This window comes from Muntiacus reevesi, chromosome 3, assembly GCF_963930625.1.
Source record: "Muntiacus reevesi chromosome 3, mMunRee1.1, whole genome shotgun sequence".
NCBI lineage: Eukaryota > Metazoa > Chordata > Mammalia > Artiodactyla > Cervidae > Muntiacus > Muntiacus reevesi.
The window spans coordinates 162,058,162-162,076,819 of NC_089251.1; the positions used below are offsets into that span (position 1 = coordinate 162,058,162).

The following is an 18,658-nucleotide window of genomic DNA, read 5'->3' on the forward strand; positions in this document are numbered from 1 at the left end:
TGATGAAAGAAATCAAAGAGGACACAAACAGATGGAGAAACATACCGTGTTCATGGATTGGAAGAATCAATATTGTCAAAATGGCTATTCTACCCAAAGCAATCTATAGATTCAATGCAATCCCTAGCAAGCTACCAACGGTATTTTTCACAGAACTAGAACAAATAATTTCACAATTTGTATGGAAATACAAAAAACCTCGAATAGCCAAAGTAATCTTGAGAAAGAAGAAAGGAACTGGAGGAATCAACCTGCCTGACTTCAGACTCTACTACAAAGCCACAGTCATCAAGACAGTATGGTACTGGCACAAAGACAGAAATATAGATCAATGGAACAGAATAGAAAGCCCAGAGATAAATCCACGAACCTATGGACACCTCATCTTTGACAAAGGAGGCAAGGATATACAATGGAAAAAAGACAGTCTCTTTAACAAGTGGTGCTGGGAAAACTGGTCAACCACTTGTAAAAGAATGAAACTAGAACACTTTCTAACACCATACACAAAAATAAACTCAAAATGGATTAAAGATCTAAATGTAAGACCAGAAACTATAAAACTCCTAGAGGAGAACATAGGCAAAACACTCTCCGACATAAATCACAGCAAGATCTTCTATGACCCACCTCCCAGAATATTGGAAATAAAAGCAAAAATAAACAAATGGGACCTAATGAAAATTAAAAGCTTTTGCACAACAAAGGAAACTATAAGTAAGGTGAAAAGACAGCCCTCAGATTGGGAGAAAATAATAACAAATGAGGAAACAGACAAAGGATTAATCTCAAAAATATACAAGCAACTCCTGAAGCTCAATTCCAGAAAAATAAACGACCCAATCAAAAAATGGGCCAAAGAACTAAACAGACATTTCTCCAAAGAAGACATACAGATGGCTAACAAACACATGAAAAGATGCTCAACATCACTCATCATCAGAGAAATGCAAATCAAAACCACAATGAGGTACCATTACACGCCAGTCAGGATGGCTGCTATCCAAAAGTCTACAAGCAATAAATGCTGGAGAGGGTGTGGAGAAAAGGGAACCCTCTTACACTGTTGGTGGGAATGCAAACTAGTACAGCCACTATGGAAAACAGTGTGGAGATTTCTTAAAAAACTGGAAATAGAACTGCCATATGACCCAGCAATACCACTTCTAGGCATACACACTGAGGAATCCAGATCTGAAAGAGACACGTGCACCCCAATGTTCATCGCAGCACTGTTTATAATAGCCAGGACATGGAAGCAACCCAGATGCCCATCAACAGATGAATGGATAAGGAAGCTGTGGTACATATACACCATGGAATATTACTCAGCCGTTAAAAAGAATTCATTTGAATCAGTTCTAATGAGATGGATGAAACTGGAGCCCATTATACAGAGTGAAGTAAGCCAGAAAGATAAAGAACATTACAGTATACTAACACATATATACGGAATTTAGATAGATGGTGGCGATAACCCTATATGCAAAACAGAAAAAGAGACACAGAAGTACAGAACAGACTTTTGAACTCTGGGGGAGAACGTGAGGGTGGGATGTTTTGAAAGAACAGCATGTATACTATCTATGGTGAAACGGACCACCAGCCCAGGTGGGATGCATGAGTCAGGTGCTCTTGCCTGGTGCACTGGGAGGACCCTGAGGAGTCGGGTGGGGAGGGAGGTGGGAGGGGGGATCGGGATGGGGAATACGTGTAACTATATGGCTGATTCATGTCAATGTATGACAAAACCCACTGAAATGTTGTAAAGTGATTGGCCTCCAACTAATAAAATAATATTTTAAAAAAAAAAAAATCAAAAAAAAAAAAAAAAAGAAAAAAAAAAAAAAAGAACCCACCTGCTCATGCAGGGAAATTCGGGTTTGACCCATGGGTTGGGAAGATCCCTTGAAGAAGGAAATGGCAACCCACTCCTGTATTCTTGCCTGGGAAATCCCATGGACAGAGGAGCCTGACAGGCTACAGTCCATGGGGTCACAGAGAATTGGACACAATCGAACGACTAAACAACAATAACAACAAAGTGGAGCTGAAAAGCAGTGTGAACCGATTCAATTAAAATTTATATAATATTCACACAAGAGTAGCATACAGATTCTATTCAAGTTCCCATGGGCTGGGAGACACTGGAACATAGCCAGGGATATACAACAAGGTGCAAAATTTCCATGGTCTAAAGGTATTGAAATCATATAGAGTCTGTTATCTCATCACTGTGGAATTATGTTAGAAATCAGTATCAAAAAAATATTTGAAAATAAGCCATAGCCTCATATCACTAGCCTCATATCACTGCAAATATATATGTATAATTCATCTTCCCTTTCACATTGAAACTAAATATTAATCTCATAATTCATAATTGCAAAGTATCTTGCCAGAAAATAATGATAAAACTTGACATCTTTATTATGCTTTACAGTGTACTGCCACCTACAACATTAGGAGAGATGGCTACTAAACAAATGACACTTGACTATGTCTGCAGAGCCCCTTTTAGGAAGTTAGCAAAGCACAGTTGCCTCAGACTTTAGGATCGTTTCTGTTTTCTCGTTATTGTCTGCACTATTTGTTTTTACTAAACCACAAATGTTTGACTGTCTCAACGTTTTTGCTCTTAATGATCAACCATGTTTACTATTTATAATTTGTAGATGTTCTTAATGCTAATACTAAAATTTTAAACAAATCCTTATGCCATGACATTTTATGATACCCCACCTATTAAGAAGTAAAGTTAAGACCAAAAGGACTATTTAGTAATTTTAGAAATTTGGAAGTTGGTTATTTTACTGGTAAGTGTATCCGGATACAGTTGGCTTTTGTAGATGTAGAGGTAAACAATTCAAAAGAAAATTCCCCTAGTTCACAGGCTAATACTATCCTGTGTGGGGGTGTTTGAGAGAAATGATCAGCGATGTTTAATTATCTTTTTCTAAATGTTTTTCCAGCTTTTGCATGTATTATTTGAATGACATTTGTCTAGACAGAGAGCACTCGTGAAATGCAAAGCACCCATTTCTGCACAGGATTGCTGAGTCTGCTAAGGCCCTTAAGGGCTTGTGTTTTATTTTGTGTGTGACTTTGTGTTGGAAAGTCTTCACTGGAAACTCAGCAAACTGTGATCATACCATTCAAATCATGAGAAGTGGGCTAAAAGATACAAGTTTAAGAGGAAAAATGAGAAGCCTTCCAAACTGGGTAGAGATGCATGAAATAAACTTCGGGAGCAGGGACCTCTAAATTTCAAATGGTCCCACTTCGTCATCCTTTTAAAAATGTCAACAGCAAAGTATGCGATTAATTTCCTTATGTTGCATGCAGATACTGTTAGCCAGCTCTCCCAGCAGCAGGCTGCTTGCTACTTTGCTGAGTAAGTCACAGGGCTCTCAGCAAGAAGAAGGAAAAATGTTTCACTCTTTTGAGCAAAAAACTGCATTTTCTAAATTTAATTGTTGGATCTTCACTATAAAACTTACCCTACTAATGTTTCAAAATGTTCAGGAGGAGTTAAGTCTCCATGTGGATTCTGCATTGACTGGCTACTCATTCTGCCTGTTTTCCCAGCAGGTAGACCGACCTACAACAGCTTTTATGTCTACTGCAAAGGCCCGTGTCAAGGAGTGCAGCCGGGAAAGCTCAGGGTGCGGTGTAGCTCCTGCCAACAAGCAACGCTCACCTTGGCCCAGGTAAGGAGACGCGGCGTGGGCAGCCTGCCGGAAAAAGGAATGTGTGTTCCCAGACTGCCTTTTGGGGTTTCTCATCAGATATCACCCGTCACCAGAAATTTGACTTCCATGTGGTTGTAATGATTAATGGTATCTGAAGTTTCATTTAAAAATACACTGCTCTGTAAAAGTTTGGGTAATACAGCGTCAGTACCCCCATTTCTTTAATCCAAGCCTATTGACAGGAAATATCAGTTCAGTTCAGTTCAGTCGCTCAGCCGTGTCTGATTCTCTGAGACCCCATGGACTGCAGCACGCCAGGCCTCCCTGTCCATCGCCAACTCCTGGAGTTTACCCAAACTCATGTCCATCGTGTCGGGGAGGCCATCTAATCATCTTATCCTCTGTTGTCCCCTTCTCCTCCTGCCTTCAATATTTCCCAGCATCAGGGTCTTTTCCAGTGAGTTGTTTCTTCGCATCAAGTGGCCAAAGTATTGGAGTTTCAGCTTCAGCATCAGTCCTTCCAATGAATATTCAGGACTGATTTCCTTTAGGATGGACTGATTCGATCTCCTTTCAGGAAATATATAGGCTGTTTTTATAACACAAGGAGATTGGGCATGTCTTATGGAAGCAGATCTTATTGAAGATCGTGGGAAAGTTTCATATTTCAATCTGTGTGATGTGAACATGTTTGTACGCATAAGTCAAAATTTATTAGACTATTTATTTAAGGTTGGCACACTTGAGGTAAGTCATACCTCAATAAAAAAATGAAAAGGAAGCTGTGGATCCAGGACCAGTATGCGTATAAAATATGGTTGGAAATCACAATGTGCCATGGCCTCTGCTTGTTTTGTCCAGCCCCCAAGCTGAGAATGTTTTGTATGGTTTTATGTGGTTTGGAAACTTCAAAAGAACAGTATTGCATGACCCATGAATCGTGACATGAAATTTACCTCCTAGTGCCATCATAAAGTTTTGACATGTGGCTCCTCCCATGTCTGTGCACGCTGTCTATATCAGTGTTCTCTTGCCCTGGATCAGGGTTGGCCTGCAAAGCCAAACGTGTTTACTCTCTGGCCCTTTAGGGAGAAGGTTTGCTGGCCAACTTCCGATATAAAACCCCGGCACAGTGGTTCAGGGCCTCAGTGTGACAGCGGTGTAGAATTTGGCTAAAATGATGTGGACGCTGATGTCTTTAGGAGATCGAAGGGCATTCTGATCAGCTCAGTGCTGAGATAGAGCCCAGGATACGCCAGCGCACAAAGACCTCTGCAGGCATCGGGGGCTGATGTGCAGAGCGCACCCCTACCCCTCAGGCCCCAGTGATGGCTAGTGCATTTAGATTTTGTTCTGCAGGCTGTGGCACAAAGGCAAAGCTTCACAGAGACCATGCATAAAGGGATGTTTTAAGGCTGTTTCTTATCACCGAGCTGTTTGTCACTGGGACTGAGTGTGGTGACAGATTGCAGGCAAAGAGGTTAATTATTCAACTATATATAGAGTTCATAAGTGAGGGCCTGGATTACTGCGGTTTCCTGGCAGACAGGCCGTAAAGGAGGGCTGTGAGAGAACCTGAAGGATGCACTCATTAACGGGGAAATCGTGGGTCCCTGGTGCGAGCCTGGGAAGGTGGAATTACTCACAAATGTATTTCAAAGCTTCATCACGATCCAGCATTTCAGCTCCACAGGGGGATCCACTGAGGCAGACAAACCCACAAAGGATACCTGGGTTTGTCTGCACCCACTGGAGTAGATCTTTTTCTGGGTGTCACTGGACAGTACTTCTGTCTGGGAAACGGGCTGTTCTAAAGTTGGTTCTCTCCTCTGCCACAAGCCTTTCTCAGCGCAGTCCACAGCCTCTTCTGTTCCTCTGATCTGGACTGCGGTCCTGGTTGGGCCTGAGCTTCCAGTGGCTCTTAATAAAAGACAGCAATAAAAAATCATTACTGAATGCTGAACTTAATTCTTTTCATGCAGCATCTTATTTAATTATTTCATAACACTCTGAGTTAAGTCCTATTAGTAACCCTACTTTAGATTTGAGAAAAATGAGGCTTAAAGAGATTAAGAAAACGGGAACTTAAACGTGGTGGATGAGGGGCTGAACGAAGCTGCCTGAGCGTGCAGTCTAAGCTCTGCAGTCCCCTCCTCTTTACCGCACAGAGCTTCTGCCCTGAAGGGTCATGTGCCCAAATAGCCTCGGTGCTCAGACAGGGACATGCCAACCGTCAGATGTCGGCGGTGGGCCGTGGTGAGGACCGCGGGAGGCGGGCGCGTCGGGGCCCACAGACAGGACGCTGCTCCTGCCAGCAGTTGGCAGTGGTGGGGCGGGGGCGGAGGGCCACCCAACTGTGTACTGAGTCAAGAGAAAACACAGGTGGAGAATTTTATGTGACAGTTCTCAATTAAAAATATTTTTCATTGTGGTGGGGATGGAGATAAAGCAGAAGAGAAAGAAACAATCTGCCAACAACTGCCTAATGTACCAAAGTAGAGAGTTTTAGGGGTCCAGTAATGTATGGATATTAGGCGCTTATCAGAGCCTGGCATGTGGGAAGCGCTGGATTACAGTGAGGTGTGGTTGGGAGGGAGCCCGTGTGAGCTGGGAACAGTGACTTTGGAGCTGGGCTGCTGGGGTCCAGTTCCAGGCACTTCCCCACTGCCTCTTTATGTCAACTAGGGGCATCTGTTAACTGAGATAATGGTACCTCTGTCTTATTTGTGTGAAAGTTGTTTAATATATGAAAAACACTTTGCACTGTAGCCTGAACCCAAATACTCAGAAACCTTAAATGCTCTATCATTGTTATTTTTTTATCATTACTATTGTTATTATTTGTATATACTTAAAGTACATATATATATAGTAACGTATCACTTATATGTATGTATGTATATATATATATACACACACACACACACACACACACCACATACACTGATCCATACTTCACATGTGTGTTCACACACACACTTATGCACACTTCACTGCAACACCAATCCAGCCTCTGGCTGACTGCTTTTAGAGAAGCAGAAGCACCTCCGTTTGCACCCTGATGATGACGAAGCTCTGTGGTGAAGTCAGGTCAATGCGCCCCTGGACTAGTGCTTCCTTGGAGGGACGATCTCGTCCATCCTGTGGTTTCAGTCCCACTGCTTCGCAGATGCCCACTCTCATGACCAGCCCGAATTTGATCAGTTCCCAGAACTGCCCCACATCTGATTATGAAATGCAGACTTTTATTCCTCCTACATTATATTTTACTCTGCACATTGATGAGCACTCCTTAAGTTTGTCAAGAACCGCCTGACCCTTCCTCTCATCATTTCCTCTCCTGACAGACCAAGACTTCAACTGCATTATTGCAGGTATCATTACATTTTTGTCCTACATTCTATGCCGCTATCTATCTGTGTATATTCCAAGAGTCTGTAAGCCTCATAAGATCAGGTAACTTGTCGGTTTAGATCCCCAACAAGGGGATCCAACCAACATCTCACATGGTGTGTGGCCCATCTTGGGTGGCATCTGTATTTGAACTTGTACACACTGGTTCGGTAGATTCACAACCTTTAGAAATTCTGTTTGCCTTTTCATAATTATATTAATCATAGCAATTATGATCGTTTTGCCACAATGTATTGACTTCCTTCCATTTATATGCTGGTGTTTGTGTGTGCGTGCTAAACTGCTTCCGTTGTGCCCTACTTTTTGCCAACCGCCTGTATTTTTCTCTCATTCTTATCACAGACCCGAGAAGAAGGTATCATTATCCAAGGTTTTAAACAAAGAGACTCCATGAAATTAGGTAATGAGTCCAAAATTACATGGTTAACAAATGTTGGTGCCAGGAGTCAAAATTATTTTCTGTATTTTTCTCCAAAGCCCTAGCCTTTTTTTTTTTAGGATAGATTGCATGCCTATTATACAATGATTTCCCTCATATTTAAAATATCATTCAGAAATGCTCTTAGAAAATATATGATTAGGGATTTAAAGAAAATGGAATCAAGATTATTTATTTAATCCAGAGTTTTAGTACTGTTATTAGATGTGGTATAACTGGTACCTGGGCTTCCCTGGTGAGTCAGCTGGTAAAGAACCCACCTATAATGTGGGAGACCTGGGTTCGGTTCCCTGCGTTGAGAAGATCCCCTGGAGGAGGGCACGGCAGCTCACTCCAGAGTTCTGGCCTGGAGAGTCCCGTGGTCAGAGCAGCTTGGCGGGCTATAGTTCATGGGTCGCAAAGGGTAGAACATGACTAAGTGACTACTTACACACAGTACACATAGCTGGTACCCAGCAGATGAATAGCATTTCATTTCATTTTTTATTAAAAACAAAAATATTGTATTCCAACACACATGTACGGAATCTAGAAAAATTGTACTGAAGAACCTATTTACAGGTGATAATGGAGAAACAGGCATAGAGAGTAGACTTATGGGCATGGGGAGTGGGGAGGAGAGGGTGATTTGTATGGAAAGAGTAACGTGGAAACTTACATTACCATATGTAAAATAGATCGCCAACGGGAATCTGCTGAATGTCTCAGGAATCTCAAACAGGGCCTCTGTAACAATCTAGAGGGTTGGCATAGGGAGGGAGATGGGAGGGAGGTTCAAAAGGGAGGGGATATATGTACACCTATGGCTGATTCATGTTGAGGTTTGACAGAAAACAACAAAATTCTGTAAAGCAATTTTATCCTTCAATAAAATAAATAAATAAATTAATTAATTAAAATTGAAGTCCTACCTTCAGACAGCATCTCTCTGGAGCGGCTGACTGATCACACTGGCAGTTGATCTACAAGTTAAGCCTTGGTAATGACTTAGTAGGAGCTGAACACGCTAAAAGGACGGGTTTCTAAGCAGAGGATAGACAAGCGTTAGGGTTCATTCTTCCGAACTTTATAAAGATCTGCAACTTACACAATTTTCTCTGCTCAGGAAAAGAAAAAATTACAGAAGAAATAGAATCTCGTGTAGCTGACTAGTTAGGGAACAGAGTGTGGTTTACCTGAGCTTCTGCAAGGAGCTTTTTATACACAGAGAGAAAAAATCTACTTGGCCACTTGGCTTTTTATTTTTAATGTAGTTTTATTTTTTCTGATCAAAAGAAATCAGTTTGGAATAAACCCCATGCTTTTCATGAGTCTTAATAGGAACCTCCTAATTATTTTTTCTTATTGTTGGTAGTCATAGTGTTAATTGCTCAGTCGTGTCTGACTCTTTGAGACCCTGTGGACTGTAGCCTGCCAGGCTCCTCTGTCCATGGAATTTTCCAGGCAAAAATACCAGACTGGGTAGCCATTCCCTTCTCCAGGGGATCTTCCCCAACCCAGGGATCGAACCTGGGTCGCCTGCATTTCAGGCAGAATCTTTTCCGTCTGAGCCACCAAGGATTTATTAGTAATTCTAACATTTCTTCACAATATTTAAGTGTTGCATGCAAAATAATGAGCTGTCTCTCATAGGTAATACTCTAAGGTTGAATTGTTGAAATGTTTCATATTTAATGTGAAACTCATAATAAATTAACAAGAAAGATGAACAGTTGTTTCCATCATGATGTTAGGATGGGGAAACTGTGGTCTGAAGCTTTGCCCTGACCTTGAGGAGAACTTGAGCATCAGCTTACAGAAACTCCAAGTTTTCTTCTGTCTCCAAAATCAAATGATCTTCTCTAATTTATGGTGACCTTGACCAGGGTTTCCATTAACTGAAATAGCCTTTAGAAAAATGAACACTCGCTGGAAAGTCGTGAGCAATGACTGATTGGAAATACATGGCAGGCAGCCAATTTTCAGTTGCCTGTTTAAAGATAGTCCACGTACGTTCACACAGAAATGACATGGGGTTGAACATAGAGGGAGGTCACTTTGTCTATCTGTATACATTTCTGATTGTGATTGTGAATAACAAAATTAGTGATTTAAAAATAACCTATGACCTTACTGTTTCCTTCAGTAGATAGGAAGTGCAGAAAATCAAATGACGAGTATATCATATGCTTGAAGACTTCTTTTTTTGTAATCTAGAAAAGTGACAGGAAAAATAAGATTTTCCAAGATGTGTAGATTATACACTATTTTTAGAATAACTAGAAATTATAGAAGAAATGCATGTTGGAAAAAGAAGCAGGATGAAGAGGAGGAAAGATGCTTTTCCCCCTCCCTTTCTCCGGGATTCCTGCCAAATTCAAGGTTAGAATATCAGTGGGCATGGTTCCTTGTACCGTCTGTCCTGTATTTAAATTATAAGTGTTGGGGGGGAAGAGTGAGCCTTCCGGTGAAGAAGGAAGTTTTATATATATATAGTCAGATGCGGCTCCTAGCTCAAGCTCTCAAAGGTTTCCTAGGACCAACGTATGTAAACGCAGGCCTTTGAGAGTCTTTGAGTGACTTATTAAAATTTTTGCCTGGGCGGGTGAAGGGTAGTGAGATGTGATGCTGATGCTGAGGGTTCTGTGTCAGGGGATCACCCTGAGAGGGTTTCTCCTCCTGATCCCTGAAGGCTTCCACTCACCACATCCCAGCAGTGTTCTCTGCTGCCTCCTGGATGAGGCATCCTGTCCCTTGCCCTCATCACGCCCAGTTGGTGACCACAGTCTGGGTGGACAGTACCTCCTGTGGACAACAAAGCTTCTGTGGTAGGACGAACTGCTTGTCCTACTGGAACACAGGCATATAATGTGGTCAGGATGTTTAAGAGTAAGATCATTTGACTCTAAAAATAATTACAAGATAGGACGGGTATAGAAGTGATGTGAGTGAACCCACAACACCTAGTGTCCTGTCTGGGAATACCACGCGAGACTTGGAATTGCCTGGGAACAAAGACCTGGAGAGAATGGTCTCTGGGGTCCTCTCTTCCATCAGATGAACTGGATTTGAATTCTGCTGCTGCAGCTTATTGGCTGCATGATTTGGGTCAAGTTGCTTAACAGGTCTCGGTTCTCTTGTCATCCAATCAAAAAAAAATTTTCATTAAAGTTATTGTGAAAATTAAATGACTTAACTCACTACTTGGCAACTAAGAAACATCCAGCTCTTACTGTCATTTCTTCAAGTGAAGATAACTTTTGATTTTCTACCAAACACACTTGAAGTAACTGAACTCATGTTATAAACTTACACCGCTAGGAAGAGTCAGTTCTGATTAAGTTACAAATTATCAATCCCTCCAGCACAAGCTCTAGGTAACCTGAGTTATCCGCTATTAGCATCTTTTTGTTTGCACTCAGTTTATGGGTCTTAAAATGCATCAGAAGCCAGGAGATTACTGTAGCCAAGAATTGTGGATTTTTTTCCCCCTCTACTATCACTATAATTACTTTATCTCAAAAGGAACTTTATCTTTGCCACTCTAATAAGATACTCTGCCATGGAATAGCATTAAAGCTAAAAGGTTTCTGATGAGAAATGGTTCAATAAATAGAGTAAGATGTAAAATGCCTGACATGATGGATTTTATTTAAAACTGGTTTATAGATTAGGAACAATTCAGGTTAAGAAATTTGTTAAGGAATATATTCTAAATGCACCACTATTCCTAAATTTAATATTTGTTAGAGATTAATTGTTGTCAGGAGTCTACTGATTTCCCTCCCAGGTGGCGCATTGATGAAAGAACCCACCCACTAAAAAGGAGATGTAAGAAACGCGGGTTCAGTCCTGGGGTCAGGAAGATCGTCTGGAGTAGGAAATGGCAATTCACTCCAGTATTCATGTCTGGGAAATCCCTTGGACAGAACAGCCTGGTGGGCTACAGTCCGCGTGGTCACAAAGAGTCAGATGCACTTGAGCACAGACACAGACTCTTCCATATGTAATAAAGTCACAGGTATAATAAAACCGTAGATGAGAAAGGAGACTGGACAGAATGGCTCTTTGGACTTGGCTTGAGCCCCATGGTTCAGGGGAGTGTGAGAGCACAGAGTGGACACAAGAGATTTTTCATCAGAGTCTGTGTGAGAATCAGGGCAAAAGTGAGAACTGCTTACAGTCAGAGCCGGGGTGTTGAATGAGGCCCGGGATGATTCAGGCACCCAGGGGATGCTGGGTGGGGCCACCAGATTAGCGCACAACATATGTGAAATGAGTGTGTATATATTTAAAAGTGTATCAGATTCTTTATCACATTATTCCCCAAGTGCATTCACTTACTGTGTATGTATCATGAGGGACTGGTGTTATTATTAGCCTTTATTGAATGTTTACCAGATACCAAGATCTAAACTCAGCATTTTACCTAAATATCCCATTTAATTGGTATGTCATTTGAATAGTGTTCTTTCTAAGTTTCTTATATATGCATTGTTATGGCAGTGTGGTACATATTACTTCTAATGAAAAATGTGACCAAAGTTTTCCAAAGTCTATCAGTCAATAAGGACATACGGTCATTAATGTATTATTTGGAATTTGGTTGAACGATACAGAATTTTTTTCATCATTTAAGATGATACTTTTAAAACAATTCCAAGAGAAATATCTATGGGACTACATAGAGAACATAGAGAATATTTGGCAAAATCACAAACTAAGTACATTCATGAAACATACAGGAAAAGATAAGATTTCTTTAAGGACATTTTATTGTGCAGTTTACGATTTCACTTTAAGTTGCAGTTAAATGTAACATGTTTTAAAACAGGGTGGCTTTGTTTATTGGTTAACAGTGCTGTTCAGTGAGGGAACACGTGCTCATCAGACGCTTACTCTGGAAGGACTTGTGGCATCTTAAGCACTGATGGTGCCTTTGCTGTCCATGACCCTTCACATCACAGAACCAGGCATCGTGATATTGCGTCTGCAAGCCAGCAGGACAATGGGGAGCAGCCAAGCCAGTCTCATTTATTTATAAAAGGAAATAATAACACTGATACTTTTAAGAAGCCTCTTTGCAGGCTTCCCCTTACAGCTCATTGTTTATGACCTGGCCACATAGCCACTAAGAATTACAAAGAAAGCTTGAAAAGCAAGTGTTTCCCAGCGGTTAACAGGGTAGCCATATTTCGCTCAGGCCAATTTATTTTTTTGTGGGCTTTCGTCCACTGATTCTCCAATTGAAACCATGCTAATAAGGAGAGAAGATGAGATGGACGCTGGTAGGCAACAGTCTACCGAAGGTGCCGTATTTGTAAATCCACAATTGTTTTAGATCACTGTGATGGACTCATCAGTTTCCTTGCTGAGTTTAAAATTTTTTGGCATATACCCTGTATCACTGTGGCTGCACTGAAGGGGTTTGGCCCGCCGTGAACTTGTTTTTGAGTGTGAAATGCTTCTGGTGTTTCAGGGGTTGTTTCTGCTCATAAATGTAGCTCCCTGGTTTCCTACAGAATGAAACTGAAATATTATCCATTTGACCACTTAGAAGCTTTACTAAGAATTATGGAAAGAAAAAAAAATAGATCTTTAGGGCAGTGGGTTAATTTATTTGTTCTTTGCTTAAGAAGAAAATGGCTCTAAAACCTCATTGGGGAAAGATAAATAGAATTTAGTAGCTCTGTCATACTCCACAGCAGATTCTTTGTCGATACATTATAAAGAATGACCACATTACCTGGTGCTAATAAAATGTGAGGGGCAGAGTCACATTGAGAAAACTACAGAATTAGGCAAGACTGTGCAGATCATGAGTGCAGTTTGGTTTTTTTCAGTTATTTTCCAGAAGCGTTGTTGCTTATGCAGGCATGCCATCGTCCATCTGGGAATATCAAGCTACCTGCATAAATGCATCGCTGAAGCCAGATGGGAAATGGAGAGGTTAATTGACTTTAGTTGGGTCCACAGTGAGAGAGGAGCCAAACTGAGAATTAAATCTGGGGAACCAGAGTTTAGAGTCTCATTGAAGGCACCCGTATTGAGTTACATTTGTTCTCTGAGGGAGAGTCGAGCCTTTCTCTGCAACTTTTTCCGGAAAAGAGTCAAATCTATCAGGCTACATTTCCTAAAGCGGGAATGAAGATTTGGGAATTGGATAAAAAGGGAAACACATATATTGTCTTTTAGGGAGGAGAAAACAGAAGTGCCGTGGTGCTTGTGGAAAACAGGGAATCGTGAAATTAAAGGGGGTCTCTCCTGGATTATGACCGTTTCTAAGTGACTAGTTGTCTCCACTCGTTTGTTGGAGGCATTGTTGTTGTTCATTCGATAAGCTGAGTCCGACTCTCTGTGACCCGATGGACTGTAGCATGCCACACCTCCCTGTCCTGCACCATCTCCAGGACTTTGCTCAAACTCATGTCCATTGAGTCAGTGATGCCATCCAACCATCTCTTCCTCTGTCATCTCCTTCTCCTCTTGCCCTCAGTCTTTCCCAGCATTCAGGGAGGCATAATACTGAGGAAGTTAGAGTCCTCAGCCTGAGCCACGCAATTGCCATTCAACTCTCTGAACTCTGCTATATCCCTGCAGTCTCTTGTTATTATGAGTAAACCAAGAGTTCTCCCAGCTAGTTTCATGAACTGGATTTCTATCATCAAAATGACTTGGAATTTTCTTCTGCATCTTCAGTTGTGCATTGGGAATTTCATCTTAATTTACAAGGCCATCTTAATAAACATCCACTGACTTACTGCGTAGGAAATCACCTACCGTTAAAATAATCAGTCATCGCTATTTTTTAAAAGCATCGTCTCATGGACAAATGAGCTTTTCCCTTTATCTCTTAAAAATATGCAAAACGCACATTTTTCTTTTTCTCTTTCTTACTGAGTTGTGTGTGTGTCTGCTCAGTCACTCAGTCACCTCTGACTCTGGGGCCCTGTGGACTGTAGCCCACCAGGCTCCCCCATCCGTAGAATTTCCCAGGCAGTAATACTGGAGTGGTTATCATTTCCTATTCCAGGGGATCTTCCTAACCCAGGGGTCAATCCCTGGATTTGAATAAACAGATACAGTACAGATGGTATGTCTGTGTGACCACAAAAAGAATGGAGTGTGACCAGAAAACTAAAAGCCTCTGTTAACTGAGTACCCTCGACTCCACTCCAAGACAGGACTCAGTGCCCCGAGGCAGGGCCTGTAGCTTTTCCACCTTTGTGCTTTAGCACCACATATGATACATATTTGGACCTGTTTTGTGGAATAAATGAATCGCTGAACAAAGGGCATCATAGTCACTGTTTGTGTTGATCCCCCTGCAGGCTTAGAATAGGAATCAACTTTGTAGCCATCTAATCTAAATTCCCTCCCGATACAGAAATTTCTTTTTTTTTTTTTTTTGTATAGGAAAGTTTTTATTTAATATAATTTCATAAACTTTAAAAAATTACTGAGCACTATACAACAGGTATGCTACATTTACTGACAATGAAGATAACAAGTTATATTAGATAGCCACAGTGTCTGAGGTCCAGAATTTTAAACTGTTACAATAGTATTTCCAACTATTTATATTATTCATAAAAACCTAACAATCACCATTATTACAAACATATCATTAGTTATGATCTTTTGCAGTAATATCATTCAGGTTATCTCACATAAACAGCACTTTAATAATGTTCTGTTTTTATGAAAATAGAAGGCATTTTAGATAGAAATAAAAGTGTCTCTAAAGGGGGGCCAAAAATAACAAAACATGTTTCATATAAGTCTTTGGTGTGTTAGTTTTATTAACACCTGCTTACACCCCAAATTTCTTTTACAATATATTCGTGGTGTTTGGTCATTTGCCTTATGCTCAACAACCTTTAGGTCCAGAGGAGTGATTACTGTACAGCCAGCTTGCTCTCTTCATTGAGTGGAACTCTAAACGACAGAGAGTTATTTGACCTGAAATCTGTCTTCACTCATAAATTATAGCTTCGCTTATTGAAAATAGAACAAAATCCAAAGAATCTTCCATATGTCAGCTCTTTGTATGTTGAAAGCAGCTAAAATGATTCACTTCCTAGGTCTTCCTTTCCCTAGCAAATGCATGGCTTTCAAATGTAAGAAAGGCAGAAAGGGTCTCCTTGCCGCAGAGAAATGCACTCTTCTCTGCGCAGCTTCAGAGTCATAAGAGGCGCCTGAAGGAAGATTGTGGTGGGAACCGGGAGGTGGTGAGGGCCAGGGCCAGCAGCTGCTGGTGGAACTTGGACAGGACTTGTGCGGACTGGCTGGGCTGATTCAAACCTCCCTGAGAAGAAGCCTGACCTGTGGAGAAGGAAGAGCGGGCATGCACAGAGGGACTTCCCTGTGGATCAGTGGTGGTTAGGCTTGCAGACTCAAGAGGTGTGGTTAGGAATGGCAATTCCGAGAGAACAATGTTTGATGGCCCTGAGTCGGGAGCCGAGAACACAGGATGGTTGATGCCGGCGCTTGTTGAGCACTTGAACCTTGATGCCCAGTGGTGATTTTTTAAAGTCAGCTCCAGGCAGTTGCAAGCCTTTTGCAGCTTACCCGGCACCACCCGTCAGGCTGCTGCTGAGCTCCAGTGCTTCCTTTCATTGTTGATGCTTTTGTGTCTTTTGCTAAAGGTACCGCCGTAGTAGGGGTCAGGTTCACTTGTTTTAGTCGCCCAGTCGTGTCCGACTCTTTGTGACCGCATGGACTGTAGCCCGCCAGGCTCCTCTGTCCATGGGATTCTGCAGGCAAGAATACTGGAGTGGGTTGCCATTGCCTTCTCCAGGGGATCTTCCCAACCCAGCGATGGAACCCGTGACTCCTGCTTGGCAGGTGGATAGACATATTCCACCAAAGCCAAGTGGATAACTTTTAAGTTTCAGATTCAGTTTCAATTCAGTAAGGAACATCCAGTCTCATGAAAAGCCATCAAAACCCCCTCCCTGCACTCTCCTGCTCGGGCCTGCGTGAGGAAGGGCCCTCTCCTCTTTCCCATTCTCAGCTTTCACCCCTGCTCCAATGCTTTCTTCCATTTAGCTTCCACGTTTCAGGGTTGAATTCAGATGAGAGAGCTAAGGCAAAGATACACGGGGAACGTTCTTGCTTGACTGGTAACTGTCCTAGGGTAGCTGTGAGCTGTCAGGAGCTGGCAGGTGTGAAAGCCGACTCTGTCTCTTGGCTGCTGTCCAGTTGTCTAGAGGTCACCATGGGGAATTTCAGCTGCCCCGGCAGTGATGTGCTAATGCATTTCCTGCAGCACCGGCTCCTCCCTCAGCTCCTGGTTTCTTACTGCTCATTTACCCCGTTTTCTCTGTTGGAGTCTCTTAGGCCCTCCAGGAGGTCTTGCTGGGAAGAGTGTAAAATGGTGTTAGTGAGGCGCTTTCTCGGTTTCCAAGGGGAACACTTACACATGTTTTGCTTTAGTAAAATTTGGGATCACAGGCTGAGTCCAATGTAGCTGTATCCACAAGGAACTAGCCCCGTAGATTTTCCAAGTGGGACTCAGCCCCAGACTCACTGTATGCCCCCACCTCTGGAAGATGTATCTCATGTCAAGCTCTCTGGAAGAGGCATGTCATGCTTGCTGAGTCGTTGCACTGAAGCCCTTTGTTCTTGAGTCGAGATTAAGGGGGTGGATCACTGTGTTGGGATGGAGATGCAACGCACCTTTCAACGCTGAAATCATCTTCCCTCATGATCTACACTCAGTCTCCAATTCAAGCTCTGAAGGGGCTTTCCAGGGGGCGCTAGTGGTAAAGAACCTGGCTGCCAATGCAGGCGATGTGAGAGACATACTTTCAATCCCTGACTTGGGAAGATCCCTTGGAGGAGGGCATGCAACCCATTCCAATACTCTTGCCTGGAAAATCGCACGGACAGACTGGTGGCTACAGTCCATGGGGTTGCCAAGAGCCGAACACGACTGAACTGACTTCCCACACATACACAGTCACAATCCACCAACTTTTACGTGTACAACATGGGCAGAGCATACCAAAAAATGTATCAAGTGCCGGACACGGGTGTTATGGAAGCTCTGTACCTTCCACTCAATTTTTTTCTGTAAGCATAACATTTTTCCAAAATAATAAAGTTTATTATAAAAACTTCTACCACTGGTTTTTAGAACTGTAAACTTGCAGGTGGAATCGGCCCCTGTCTTTGTTTCCCACCTCTTGAATCTCGTGCTCCAGTGGAACCCTCTGCTCTACTGCTCTCTTATGTAAGCTGAATCTGTAGAGCATTTGACACTTGAATAAGTGCATCCATGCGTGTCATCTTGATTTATATGACAGCCATGCTAACTTGGAAAAGTAAGTATCTCCACCGCTTTTTATACCTGAGAAAACTCTACAGGCATCAGAGAAAAGGAGAATCACCAAATAGACTGTGTGAGATGGGGCTCCCGCTTGAACCCATATGGTGTGGAAGCAATCTGAAGATTTTCTCATTCTGCAGCTTCGCCTCCTATCTTAGCAGAGCACTAAATATCTCTAGTTGGTACATCATTATTTTTAACACTGCTTGCTCCATGGGTTCCCTAAGGCATTTAAAAATATTTTAAGTGTGCAGCAGGATCACCGTCATCCTTTTCTTCCAAGATGTTCTTACATTTTCTTTGATTTATATTTTGGAGGTCCTGTCTTCGTTGAGGCCAAGGATGCTGCTGACATGTTCTTTGGTAAATGTCATGTTAAAGATGTTCTAGCCATCTATTAAATTCCATCTCATGGATCAAGATATTAAGAATGGCAAATTAGCTGAAATGTGGGTCCTCGATACCACAGGGCCTCTGTGATTTAAACTAAGGCACTGCTCACCAGTCTTTCCTGAGGAGGAAAAGATCTTCAAATAACTTATAATGAAGGACACGGGGAACGCTGTAATTTGACACTCTTCACCTGAAATCTGGTCCTTTCTAGCATTTTCTTAGGCAACAGGAATGACTTTCAATATGTACTTCAATTATTTTATTTTTAATTTGGAGCATTACGTTCAGTGATAAATTTTTGCTTCTCTTATTTGAAAAACTATAATATTGAAGGGGACCGAGCTGGAGAGAAAGTTGGTACAAATATTAGTTTCTATATTTGATTCTGGCCTGTCATTTACTGGAAAA

General features: G+C 41.9%; 1 protein-coding gene across 4 annotated transcripts in view; it reads left to right on the top strand.

Annotated features, from left to right (window-relative positions):
- PRKN (parkin RBR E3 ubiquitin protein ligase) overlaps nt 1-18,658 on the top strand; it is a 1,207,894-nt gene that overhangs the window by 429,443 nt on the left and 759,793 nt on the right. For 2 of the 4 annotated variants that reach the window (XM_065931040.1, XM_065931042.1), the window contains exon 5: nt 3,589-3,710. In XM_065931040.1, coding sequence (XP_065787112.1) covers nt 3,589-3,710 — 122 coding nt within the window. The remainder of the gene's footprint in view (nt 1-3,588; nt 3,711-18,658) is intronic. The other 2 variants (XM_065931041.1, XM_065931043.1) reach the window with 1 other exon arrangement.